General features: G+C 62.3%; 1 protein-coding gene across 1 annotated transcript in view; it reads left to right on the top strand.

Annotated features, from left to right (window-relative positions):
• The first annotated feature begins 256 nt into the window (after positions 1 to 256).
• The window catches only part of TMEM201 (transmembrane protein 201), a 17,958-nt gene continuing 5,628 nt past the window's right edge, over positions 257 to 12,586 (top strand). Inside the window, exons 1-7 of the mRNA XM_029948817.1 lie at positions 257 to 326; positions 2,932 to 3,052; positions 3,769 to 3,963; positions 4,544 to 4,720; positions 6,159 to 6,508; positions 6,918 to 7,121; positions 12,289 to 12,521. Coding sequence (XP_029804677.1) covers positions 2,933 to 3,052; positions 3,769 to 3,963; positions 4,544 to 4,720; positions 6,159 to 6,508; positions 6,918 to 7,121; positions 12,289 to 12,521 — 1,279 coding nt within the window. The 5' untranslated portion in view covers positions 257 to 326; position 2,932. The remainder of the gene's footprint in view (positions 327 to 2,931; positions 3,053 to 3,768; positions 3,964 to 4,543; positions 4,721 to 6,158; positions 6,509 to 6,917; positions 7,122 to 12,288; positions 12,522 to 12,586) is intronic.

Below are 12,586 nucleotides of genomic sequence, written 5' to 3'. Positions count from 1 at the left end.
ACCATGTGGCACAGTGGTGGGCTCACATCAGGTGCCCAGGCCCTAAAGCCGCATCCCTCGGATGGTGGGCTCACTCCTGCAACACGCACCATCCAGAGGAAGTGGCAGGATGTCCGGGTGTGAGCTTTGTTTTAACTAAATGTGCACTGAGGCTGATAGGACAATACCATTGTTGAGGGTGTGTGTGTGTGGCTTGCAGAGGGCTGGGTCCAGAGAATGTAGCTGCCCCTTTCTCCTCCCCAGGGGCCCACCTGTTCTAGGCTGCTTCCGGTCTCCTCTGGCTCCAGCAGAGCCCGGGAGCTCAGCACGCAGATAGCAGAAGCTGGGTGAGCCCTTCCAGACCCTCCTGTCCGCCCACCTGCCGGGGCCCGACCTTCCCCCTAAGGCAGCCTGGCCAAGGACCATCTCAATCTTGCCTTGCCATAGGGATGTGCTGTCCTGTGACCCCAGAACTCCTCCACCACTCGGAGCACTTTGTCTCCTAGAACCTCCCTGGACTGGAGGTCGTTGGCTTGGGGAGATGTGATTTGGAGGTTTTAGGAGGGGACCTAGGGGCCTCCTGAGCAAGAGCAGGGCCAGCGCTAAACTGGCTCAGAACAGACCTGCACTGCTGTGTCAGGCCTGGGCCAGGTAGAGGTGGAGGTGGGCACAGCCCTGGACACGGTGCACACGTGGAGCCCAAGAAGAAGCATCGGCGTGGGGGGACCAGCTCACACCCGGCGTCCTGGCGCTTGCTGGCCCATCCGCCGCTCCCAGGCCCTGCACCCTCAGCAGGGGCTGCGCAGGAGCTGTGGGGGAGGACTCAGTGGCCCGTGGACCCCCACCCTTGCCCTGGGCAGGGATTACCATGGGCTGAGAGTGACAAGCGCTAGAGCCACTGGCCCCCGGGACCAGAGCTAATCCCCTACCTCCCCTTCCTGCCACCACTTCCAGGCGAGGCTCATTTCCTGAGCAGCAGAGCGGGAGGTTCAGAGTGGAAATGATGGCTTCCTTGGGCGGGGGCTCCCTGGGACCAAAGCCACAGGTCCTGACCGTCCGTGTGGGTTTCTGGGGCCTGCGTCTTTCTCTCCCGCCCAGCGCTTTCTCTGTTCTCAGCCCGCCAGCTCCTGCTGGGCTTCTCTCCAGTGGGCGAGAGTGGCATGGAAGGGTGCCAAGGGGTCCCGTGGTGAGGATGAGGGGCCTGGGGGTCAGGTGAGAGAGGGGTCTCAGCCTGCATCGTCACACACTGGGACGTGCCCCCTGTGCTGTGGCAAGCCTATAAAGCAGGTGCAGATCAACAAAGAGAACGCCAAGGTGCCAGCATCTAGGCCTAGCGGTTTCCACACCTCTCACCTTGCTGGCGCCGCCTTCCACCACCCTTAGTGTGCAGCCCGGTGCCGCCGTCAGCACGCCTTGTGCCAAGCACCTGCCAGGCTCAGCACTTTCCAGAATTTCTTGGTTTGATCCTCTCAGCAGCCTCTCTCTTCAGGGCAAGGATTATCGTTATCCCCACTGTCCAGAGAAAGAAGTGGGCATTCCAGGAGGTGGGTGATTTACCCAGAGCCACACCACAAAACCGTGACCACAGTGCCACACTGCCCACTGCTGCTGTTTCTAGGCTTTGTTCTGGCCTGTTGACAAGATGTGGCGGTCCCCAGTCCGTCGTGATGACCTTGGCCTGAGCAGGGGCAGGGAGTGGGTGCTGCGGTTGCCAGGGGTGATCCAGGGTGCCCTCTGTTGGCCCTGGGGCCCCTCCCTGCAGAGCCTGGTTGCATATCCTTCTCTCCCCCCACCCCTTCTCAGCATAACTGCCACTTGTGGGGCATCTAGACTGGCATTACTTCCCATCCCTAACAAGCTCTTGTGCCCAGTTGGCAGGTGGTAAGCCTGAGGCCTGAACACCTCTCAGAACCTGTCCTGTGCTCATTGGAGGGTAATGGAGGGGCGGACCAGAAGGCAGCTGCGGTGTCAGGAGCTTCTTCGAGGCCCCAGATGAGCGCAGGGACAGGAGAGTGACAGCTGACCCTTTGCGTCACATAGCACCTTTACGTGTCTCGTGCCGTGGAGGGTTGTAACACCCGGACGCACAGGTGCTGGGACAGCTTGCAGTCTGCAGGTACAGGCCAGCTGCGAGAGGAGGCACCTCTGGGCTCACATCCGGAAGCTGGCAGAGCCAGTGGGGTTGGGGTGCCCTGTGGACAGTACATGTGGGGTGGCTGGAGCCCTGAGGCCAGGACCGGGGGCTCAGGCAGCTGCCTCCGATTGCCTGCATTGTTTCTAGATCCTCCCCCCTACTCCACCCTGCAGCCATTGCGGTGGGTGGAGGGGCCCAGAGCACAGATCCCCGGTGTCTGGGCCGGGATTATCCTGCAGCTCCCACCTGTCACCACATGTGTGGCCGAGGGCCACTGTGGATTGCCTGCCTTGTCCCTCCAGCAGAGAAGGTTGGCTCCAGTCTGAGCAGCTGTCTCTGGTCCCCACCCCTCAGCCTCCTTACCATCTTGGAGTTTTTAGGGTTTTTTTTTTTCATCTTTGGAGCACAGGAGGCTCCTGGCATCTGGAAACTCCTGGAGGAACACTGTTTCCACAGCCCAGGGTCAGGCTCAGGTGTCTGCAGGCCTGGCGGGGGGTCATGTTGCCCCCATGCCTGAGCCGCAAGGCACCAGGGGCTGGTGCCAAGGGAACTGGTGCATCTCCAGCTGCCCCTGGGACTAGGAGGGGGGAGGGCAGGCATTGCCCGGCGGCCTCAGGAGAAGCTGTGCCCACCTCGGCCTCCTTCAGGGCCTCCTGGCCAGTGCCCAGCCTGCAGCCAAGCCCCTTGCCCTGTCACTTCTTCTGGCTGCCACATCTTCCAGCTCCAGGTCACCCCTCCAGCTTCCCCACGCTTTCTCTGGTCCCTATGGCGCAGTGGCGGCGTTCTCCTGGGTGACCCCGCTCTGTTCTCGTGCACAGGATGAAGCCGACGCACACGGTCGTCAACTGCTGGTTCTGCAACCAGGACACGGTGGTGCCGTACGGGAACCGGAACTGCTGGGACTGTCCGCACTGCGAGCAGTACAACGGCTTCCAGGAGGTAATGGCCGAGCGCGGCGGGGGCCCAGGCTGCCCATCCGCCGTCAGGCCGCTGGAAGTGACGGATCAGGGCTCAGACCCAGACCTTCCTGGCTCCGAAGCCCTTCCTCTGCCTAGTGCTAGACCTGCGGTCGGCAGGCTCTCTGCAGGGGCCAGATAGTGTTTTCGGCTTCGTGAGCCGTCCATGCAGACGGTACAGGCCAGAAAACTCGATTCACAAACACAGACGGCCCACGGTGCGCAGCCGAGCTCCCTGCAGTTGAGGGGGTGGGGGGTGCAGGCTGCCCTCTCAGCGTCCTGCCTGCTGGGGCTCCCCGTGACGCTGCTTAAGTATTTTTATTTACTTATTTTTTACATTTATTTATTACTGAGAGACAGAGAAGACAGAGCACGAACGGGGTGGGGCAGAGAGAAGGAGACACGCAGTCTGAAGCAGGCTCCAGGCTCTGAGCTGTCAGCACAGAGCCTAACGCGGGTCTTAAACCCACGAACCGTGAGCCGAAGTCGGTCGCTTAACCAACAGAGCCACCCAGGCGCCCCATGCTGCTTTAGAAGAAAGCCTTCTGCTATTGCTTGTGAAGAAAGGGGACATTTGGGACCTGCCACCACTTGTCTGGGGTGTTGCCGGACGGGGCCTCCATTGTGACACACGGAGGCTCTCCCATCTGCCAGGACGGGACTCCTGCTCACCCCAACCTCCCCCCCAACCCCCCCCAGAATGGTGACTACAACAAGCCGATCCCTGCACAGTACCTGGAGCACCTGAACCACGTGGTGAGCAGCGCGCCCAGGCCCCGCCCCCCCGCGCAGCCGCAGCAGTGGGTCAGCAGCCAGGTGCTGCTGTGCCGCCGGTGCAGCCACCACCAGACCACCAAGATCAAGCAGCTGGCCGCCTTTGCGCCACGGGACGAGGTGAGGTGGGCACAAGGAGGGCTGGGGGCCCCGTGCCAGCCCCGCGTTCTGGGGAGTTATTTCTTCCATTTCTGGTGGCACATGCTTCTCGCTCTCCTCTTGTCTTGTGGTTGTTGGTGGTTGTTGCTGTGGGGGCCCCAACCCAGGACATTGTAGAAACCCTAGCACCTGCCAGAGAGGGGTGTGTCCCGTGCAGGGGGAGGTCGGGTCCTTGGGCTCCCCATGCAGGCCCTCTTGGACCTGTCCTGTCCTGTCTGCGTCCCTAGGTCAGTGCTGGGCCCGGGAGCGGAGCCTGAAGCAGGGACCGCATCCCAAGCTCCTGGTCTCCAGCTGCATCCTGTGCAGCAACAGGACTTGGCCAGAGCAGCTCCTGTCGCCTGTGGGCCTCACTCCCCATAGCCAGCATCCCCGCGGGCAGCGGGCCGTTGGTCCTCTTGGGCACTGGAGGAAGCGGGTTCTGAGTGGGAACGACTTCTTTGCAGTCCCTGCACTTATGAGTGAACCCAGATCTGACCTGCTCTACATGAGCAGCCCCGGTTGACACCCAGGGACCTTGAGCCTCTGTCCCCCTCCCCCGCAGGGCAGGTATGACGAGGAGGTCGAGGTGTACCGCCACCACCTGGAGCAGACGTACAAGCTGTGCCGGCCCTGCCAGGCGGCCGTCGAGCACTATATCAAGCACCAGAACCGCCAGCTACGTGCCCTCCTGCTCAGCCACCAGTTCAGGCGCCGGGAAGCCGACCAGACCCACACGCAGGTTGGAACGAGGCACTCCACAGGGCGTTTGGGGAGTCACGGTCTTTGGTTCTGTGCAGGAGACCCCCTGATAGGGGGCTGGACCCCCGAGAGTGGAGGGCAGCCCTTTAGAGCTGAGACCCTTTTCGTGGAGGCAGCAGCCTTCCCCTGGGAGGCCTGTCCCACCCTGCTTGTTCACAGGCCCCTTTGTGTCCCTGGCCTGAGCAGGTGTCCCAAGAAGAGTGGCTCAGTGTCATTAATACACGTGTATTTTTTTTAATTTGTTAATGTTTATTTTTGAGAGAAAGAGAGAGGCAGAGCATGAGTCTGGGAAGGGCAGAGAGAGAGGGAGACCCAGAATCGGAAGCAGGCTCCAGGCGCTGTGCTGACGGCTCAGAGCGGTCACAAACACAAGATCACGTCTGAGCCAAAGTGGGGAAGCTTAACCAACTGAGCCCCCACCCCAGGTGCCCCGATTCACCTGTGTTTGTGTGCCTGAGCCAGGGGCTGTGAGGGCACCTCCCCGACACAGGCACGTGCACCCTTCATGGCAGGCACGCCCCGAGGCCCCGTGACCTCCCATGACTCCCATTTACAGCTGTGGAACCAGACTCGGGAGTTTGAGAACTGACAGGGCCACACGCCAAGATTTGAACCCAAGACTACCTGGCCAAAAACTATTCCTAATTATCACTGTGCTTGGTTAATGGAATGTTGTGGTCTAAAAAATCTGAGGTAGTGTGCTTCAGATTCTGTGTCTCCCTCGCTGCCCCTCCCCTACTCGCCCTCCGTCTGTCTCTCAAAAATAAATAAAACGTTAAAAAAATAAAAATCTGAGGTAGTAGCAAGTAGATTTAGAAGTAAAAACCCCGCCAGAGACGTTCCTGCCCAGATGCACTCTGTGTCCACCTGGCGTGCAGTTTCCAGTCTGCGCCCCAGACCCGTGACCGCGACGCCGCCCCGGCCTGCTCGCCCGGCTTGCACAGCAAGTCACTGGCCTTGAGCTCACCACCGTGTTCCCAGACCAAACGACTCATCGTGGTGTTTTTTTTTTTAACTTCACTTTGGCCAGAGTTCTCTTGATGTTTATCACAATTCCAGCTAAAATCACAATAGGAATTTGTGATGAAACCCTGATAAAATGGCTGAAGAACGTATTTGAACAGGTCACGGTACCACCCGAAGGGTGTCTCTAAGGAATGTGGTAGAGCAGCACCCTTCGGGTGAAGGCCAGGAAAGGAGAGGGATGAGTGGAACATGGCAGTAAACCTAGAGACGGGGCTGGGAGGACGGGAGAGTTTAAGGCGTTGGGGGTGGGGGCACCGTCTCTGACCATCAGGACCCTGTGGGTTGTTCAGCGAGCGCCCCAGGGCGCTGGCCGGGCCCCGGTGCAGAGTGGGTGCTGGGAATGGCTGTCGGCAGCTCTGGCCACCTCACGCTGACCGGCCTCTCTCCCTCAGAGCTTCTCCTCTGCGGTGAAGGCCCCCGTCCAGGTCATTATGCTCCGCGCCCTCGCCTTCCTGGCCTGCACCTTCCTGCTGAGCGTCACGCTCTACGGCACCAGCAACCCCTTTGCCCCCGAGGCCACCCTGCCCCCCGCCCTGCCGCCTGGCGGCAATGGCTCGGCCGCACCTGACAACGGCACTGCCCCCGGCGTCGCCGGCTGGCAGCAGCTGCTGGGTGTGCTGCCTGAGCACGCGGCGGAGAAGCTGCGGGAGGCCTGGGCCTTCGGGCAGAGCCACCAGATGGGTGTCGTGGCGCTGGGCCTGCTCACCTGCCTGCTGGCCATGCTGCTCGCCGGCCGCATCAGGTGCGTCGAGGGGCCGGGCAGGGCTTGGCGGGAGGACGCTAAGCTCCGTGGCCGTGGCTGGAGCCAGACACGGTCCCTCTTTCCCTGAGCCAGCCTGCCCCATATCACTGCGTGCTCGGGCCTCGTGAGGTGCTTGTGTCCCCCTCGGGGGCGATGGTGACCACGTGCCCCTGTGCAGCTGCAGGCCCCGTCGTGAATGGCGGTCACGTCTCGGTGGCTCTGAGGGAGGGTCCCACCAGTATAAACTAGGAAGAACTGAGCGGCTCCGGTGTGGAAAGTGGGAGTCCGAGCCCTGCCTCCTCCCTTCTTGGCCCTGGACTGTCCTCCGAGCCAGAGGGGTGGGTGAAGGGGGTGGGAGGGGAGGTCCTGCCTCTGGAAGCCTCACCATCGTCCCCTCTCTGCCCCACAGGCTCCGCAGGATCGACGCCTTCTCCACCGGCCTGTGGGCCCTGCTGCTGGGGCTGCACCTGACAGAGCAGTACCTGCAGGCCGCCTCGCCCAGCTGGCTGGGGACGCTCAAGTTCAGCGCCACCTCCCTGTGCTGCCTGGTGGGCTTCACGGCGGCCGTGGCCACGAGGAAGGCAACGGGCACGCGGAGGTTCCGACCCCGAAGGTCAGAGAAGCAGCAGTGACTGCAGGGGGGAGGACAGACAGACGGACAGGCCCAGAGCAGGGCCCATGTGACTGGCGTCTTTGTCACTTGCCTCACTCTTGCCCCCCACCCCAGCCTAGAGGCACCCGCATCCCCCACCCCATGCTTTCCGGCACCAGCAAGCCACCCTCCCTGCCCATTCCCTGCGTGCCCTAGAGCCTCCCACCACTGCCGAACCTCTCTGGCCAAAGACCCCATCACTGCCCCCAGACTGTGACACGGCGGCCCGCACGCCTGCCTCTGACCTGGGGCCGTGGCTGGCAGTGCGAGGAGCCCCGGCCGCGCCCTGTCCTGGTCCCGACCGCAGGGGTCAGGCCCCTCATGCTGCCTGCCACTCTGCCTCACTTTACCACATCTCAGAGGCTGGTGACAGCGGCTGCGGGCCAGGCCCTCTGAGTGGGCAGGTGCTGCTGAGCCGGGGCCAGAGCAGAGTCGCTTACCTACCCTGTCTCCACGTCATTTCCCCTGTCTGTCCACTCAGCCATGCCCATTGTCCAGCCAGCCCTCACGGAGTCGGGGACCCAGGAGTACCCAGGGCCACCCCACCGCGGGTCTGCAGCTCAGTTCCTGCTCCAAGACCTTCCTGAGACCCACTGTCCCTCAGTCTCCTGCCCTGGAAACAGAACCCCGTTCTTGGGTCCAGCCGGGCTGCGAGTGCGTGGGGGCGAGGCTCTCTTCGCAGCGGGTCGTAGGGGGGCCTGCTGGGCCTGTGGTCTGCAGGCATCTTCTCAGCGGCCAGGCCGTTAGGGAAGTCACCCAGGTGGGGTTCTGAGCAGTCTTACTCGTCTGTGTTTTGGATGGAAGTAGGGTGCACATGTGCTGCTCCCTCTTCTGAGACATGCCTGGGTGTCCCCCGGGGCTGAGCCCTCCGCCCACCCCTGTGGGGGCTAGAGTGAAGCCTCCAGGCAAAGGAGGTCCTGACAGCTGTCTGGCAGTGGAGACCTGGTATCCTCGGCCTGCTCCCCCACCCCACGCCTGGGGTGTCCCGTGTCCTCCGCTCACCCCCATAGGATGCCTGGGGAAAGTTCTCCCTCCCTGCGGTAGCACAGGGCCAGGGCCCCAGAGTGCCATACGTCCCAGTGGGTCATTTGTCACCTTGTCCCCCTCTCTGGCCTGTCACCACCCTACTGGCCCCTGGAGCCCCTTGGAGAGTGCCGAGGCTCCTGCTTTACAAATCCATGTGGGGCAGCTGTCCTTCCCGTGGGCCAGGCGGGAGGGTGGGGACAGCGCTGGCCCAGAGTCCCCACTCCAGGGGAACCCAGCTGCTACCCAGTAGCCGTGGGGTCCCAGCCAGGCCCCTGCTCTTCCCAGTCTCAGTTTACCATCTGTGAATGAGAGGTGGTCCTCTCTCTGGGGTCTTTGAATGCTGACCTTGGTGTGGATGCATTGTGGGAACCCAAGTGCTGCCTACGGGCGGAGGAAGCACTTAGCCCGGGGCGCTGTCCCTGAGTGCCTCCAACCCTGGCAGCCCCCAAAAGCTGTCTCCATCCCAGCATTCTGCCCTCTGCTGACCCCACAGTGGGCCCCACATCCCTCCAGGGCAGGGCTGTCCCTGCCACTTGTCACTCTGAGCGTAAGTCTCCCTCCAGGTGTGACCCCCTGCTCTCCCCTTCACCCATGGGAGCCTGGGGAGGGCAGCTGCAGCTTACATGCCTGTGAGGGTCACACTCAGCAACAGGCCACCAGATAACAGCCTGACGGGCCCTTCGTGGAGCCTGACCCCACCGTCGTGGCCCTCATGTTCCTGGGGCCCTAAGGAGCTGCCCCCTTAAGCTGTGTCTCCGTCACAGTCCCGCCTGGCTGGGCTCTGCTCCGTCTCCGTAGAGGGTGAGGTGCAAGGTGACTGGCAAGGCCTGCGGGGCTGTCTGGGCGGGGAGGGAAGGGACTGCCCATCCTCCCGGCCCTTCGCTCCCAGTCAGCCTGCCTGAGGGAGGGCGAGGAGGCAGCCAGTACCGGTGGAGAACCGGTGGTCTGATGGCCGAGCCGCCCGTGTGTACGGAGCCCCCCACCCGCCACATTTTCAAGGAAACTGATGGCGTGATGCTAATTATGCTTTTCTTGGCGTTGAGTAGAAGCAGGACATCTGTGTGTATGTGTGTATTTAAGTTAAATTATTTATAATAACCACAACCAGCTCTCGTGCTGGCCGGGAGCCCCTGTCGCACAAATGTCTCTCCTGTCCTCTCCAGGGACGGAAAGATGCCCTCGTGAGCCAAGCCTCATCAGAGGGAGGCTTCCTGCGCGTTTTAGAGTTTTGTGTGACTTTTGAAAATTGCGTGTCTGTCTTTTAAAGTCCATGACCTGGAGCTTATCCCAGCGCCGTCTGATGCTCCTGGCAACAGCTGAGGAAGTGCGGGCACCACTGGGATCATGGCTTGTTAACTGGAAGTGTGTTGCCCTGCTGAGGACCTCTGTCCCCTCCGCTGGGGACGGCTGGCGGGCCGCCCGGGGTCAGGGTGACCGTCTCCCAGACGTGAGGGAGGCGCCGCTGGCTGTCGCTGGCTCGGCGTCCGGGGTCCCCGCCGCGGGCTGAGCAGCTGCCTCGACGCTCCTGCCCGGGACGAGCCTGTGTGTCTTCTGTCGTGACGGTGGCCCGGTGTCTTGCCCTCTGGTTGTGTAGTAGAGCCGCGGACGACTGGCCGGTGACGCTTGCTGTGACCGTAACTCCTGGCCGTAGATGTCTTGTTTTTCATGCTGTATTCTCAATAAATGCCTCCACTGGCGGGCGTCAGGTACCATGTCTTTTTTGTTTGTTCTTTCACGTTCCTTCAGAGGCTTCTGTGCCGGGGGCAGGGGACTCTGGGGTGCAGGCGTGCCCTCGGGGGTCAGGTGTGGGTGCTGGCGCCATGGGCGTCGGGCGGCTCCGGGCCCGGCTGCCCTCACATGCCTCGCCTTGTCCCGTTTTCCTCTGTCTCAATAAACTGCTATGTAAAATATAGACCTCTCTTCTCCTTCTGCTCCCGTCTCGACTGGGATTGAGCCGAAAAAGACCAGACAGCCCCCCTCGGTGTCAGCCGAGACGCCATACAGCTGCCTGACTTTTCCCAGAACCTGCTTACCCCAGTGGATGTACAGACTTGCACTCTGACACTGGGGTCTGAGGGTACGGGGGGAGCGGGGGGGGGGCACCCTGCCAGAGAAAATTTCCATACTCCTGAGCTCTCCTGAAACCTGGTGGAGATTAGCTCTTTGCGGGAGGTTCCCAGGGACCGGCAGCTGCGGAGCCAGGGCGGGAGCTGGCTTGGCACTTTACGAGCACCTGCTGGTTGACTTGATGGCACCACATGTCACAGCAGGAGGGTCAGACCAAAGAGCTGTCTGCTCCTCAGTGCCAACATTCTCAGTGGGCTCAGGGATTGGGAACGGCACCTGTGCCAGATGGATGAGAGACTGAGCTTATTGAAGCGCTGGGGTGGCAGCCCCAGGTGGGAGCACAATCTGGGAAGAGTGGGGAAGAGCCAGAAAGACCCTCTCCTGGGCACAGCTGACCACCTCTGGAGCCCGCCGCCCACCCTGGAGCCTCTCCCCTCACATGCTGGTTCCCGGGGGTGGGCTGTGGGCCCTGTGGTGGGGGCGGGCGCAGGAAGCCCAGCGCAGGGTCCCACCACCTGCCCTGATGGGCATTGGTGTGCCCTGCCCCCGTTGGGTCCTCAGGGAGGTGCAGGCGCCGGCAGGGGACAGAGCTTCACACGTGATCAGAGCAAGCTGGCCAAAGGTCCCAGGGCATCTTCACTGTCCCCACAGTGAGTCAAGTGTCCCCCTCCAGCTAATCCCCAAGGTGGTGGCACCATTCTGCCAAACGGTGTCACAGCTCTACGAATAACGACATAAAACCTTATCTCTGTGTAGAGGCAGAACCTTTCTCTGCTGTGGGGCGGGAAGGCAGGTGTCAGACAGGCTTGGGCAGGAGCAGTCAGCATGTGTGGTGCGGGCGTGTCCTGCCTGGAGTTGTCCAGACCCTTCTGGCGATTGGCTTGATGAGTTCCTGCCTCGATTTCCCCATGGCCCCCAAATGCAGGGCCCTGCCTTCTTGGTTCTGACACCCAGGGGGCCTTCTGGTGCTCCTAGAAGGCGTTAAAAAGGTCCCATGATTCTTGAGGAGGGCAAGAGCAGACCCCATACTTGCCTTGTAGTGAGGGGTGTTTAAGGAGGGCGGGGGCCAGTAGCGGGCGAGTCAGTGGAGCGCAGTTTGGCTAACAGCACCCTGCGCATGTGGTCCTGTTGGGCACGGGGCGAGTCCCTTGGGCCTCCGGCTCTGCCGCAGGGCCTGAGCCAGCCTGCCCATCCGTCAGCATTGTCCATGGCCCCCATTGTCCCTTGGTGCTGAGGTAAGGCTGGACCTCCTGCAGCTCCGTCCAGACGGCGGACTAATGTATTAACTCCCTCTGCCCCTCCCCCACCCTCTATAATCGGTTGCCTTAATCAGAAGCATGGTTGACATTCTGGCTTTTGGGGCCACCAGGTCCCGTTGTGTGATTTGTCCCATTCTCGAGTTAAAGAGACACTGTCACCTTCCGTCTTTTGGGGCAGCCTTGCGATCTTCAACGGGTCTTCTCTAAGCCCCAGGGAGTCCCGGGCCTGGCCGCCCCCACCCCCCTCCGCTCCGCAAGGGGCTTTAGACAGTGTCCCAGACCACAGAGCAGCAGTAGGGTTCCCGAAGTCCCGCCCTGGGGACCTGGGGGGGCATGCCCTGAGCTCAGCCACCCCATAGGAGGCTCTGGGCACAGAGCACAGAGTGGCGAGGGGGAGCCCGAGGTCCAGCCTTTCTTGAGTGCCTGACGCGGGATTGGGCATTTTCACTTCAAGGCGAAGGGTCGGCGTGAGGTTGGCAAGGGCGACAGTGTCACTTTAATCCCGAGACTCGTAGTGGAGCTAGTTTGCTGTGAGGCTGAGGGGGGCCCGAGGGGGCATGCAGGGAGGGGTGGATCACGCTGGCACCTCCCAGCCACCCGCTCCTAATGGCGTGAATGCGGTCGGACTGCTCCTCTGCTTCAACTAACGCACGGCTCCCTGGGACCCCGACTCTGGCCCAGCTGGGGAGAAGGGACGGGACCTGTGTGGAGGCCGCCCCCAGGGCCCCCCAGGGCTGACCCTCCTCTTCTCTCCTGTGCCCGACGGGCTCTTGCAGGTATTTCCCGAGAGACTCGGCCGGCCTTTTCCCCACCAGCCCCGGCCTGGCCGTGCCCTGCCCGCGCGCCGCCAGCCCGCCTCCGTCCCTGTTCAGCCCCGTACCGCCTGGCTTCCTGCCGCTCGCCAGCCAGCAGCTGTTCCGGTCCCCTCGACGGGCCTCACCCTCCTCGCTGCCAGGCCGCCTCAGCCGGGCCCTCTCGCTGGGAACCATACCCTCTCTGACACGGGCAGGTAAGAGGCGCTCCGGCGTGGGCAGGCAGGGGGTGGGTGGGCACGGGTGGGGGGCTGGGGGGGGG

The sequence above is a fragment of the Suricata suricatta genome, chromosome 8 (genome assembly GCF_006229205.1).
Source record: "Suricata suricatta isolate VVHF042 chromosome 8, meerkat_22Aug2017_6uvM2_HiC, whole genome shotgun sequence".
Taxonomy (NCBI): Eukaryota; Metazoa; Chordata; class Mammalia; order Carnivora; family Herpestidae; genus Suricata; species Suricata suricatta.
This window is presented reverse-complemented; position numbering and strand designations above follow the sequence as displayed.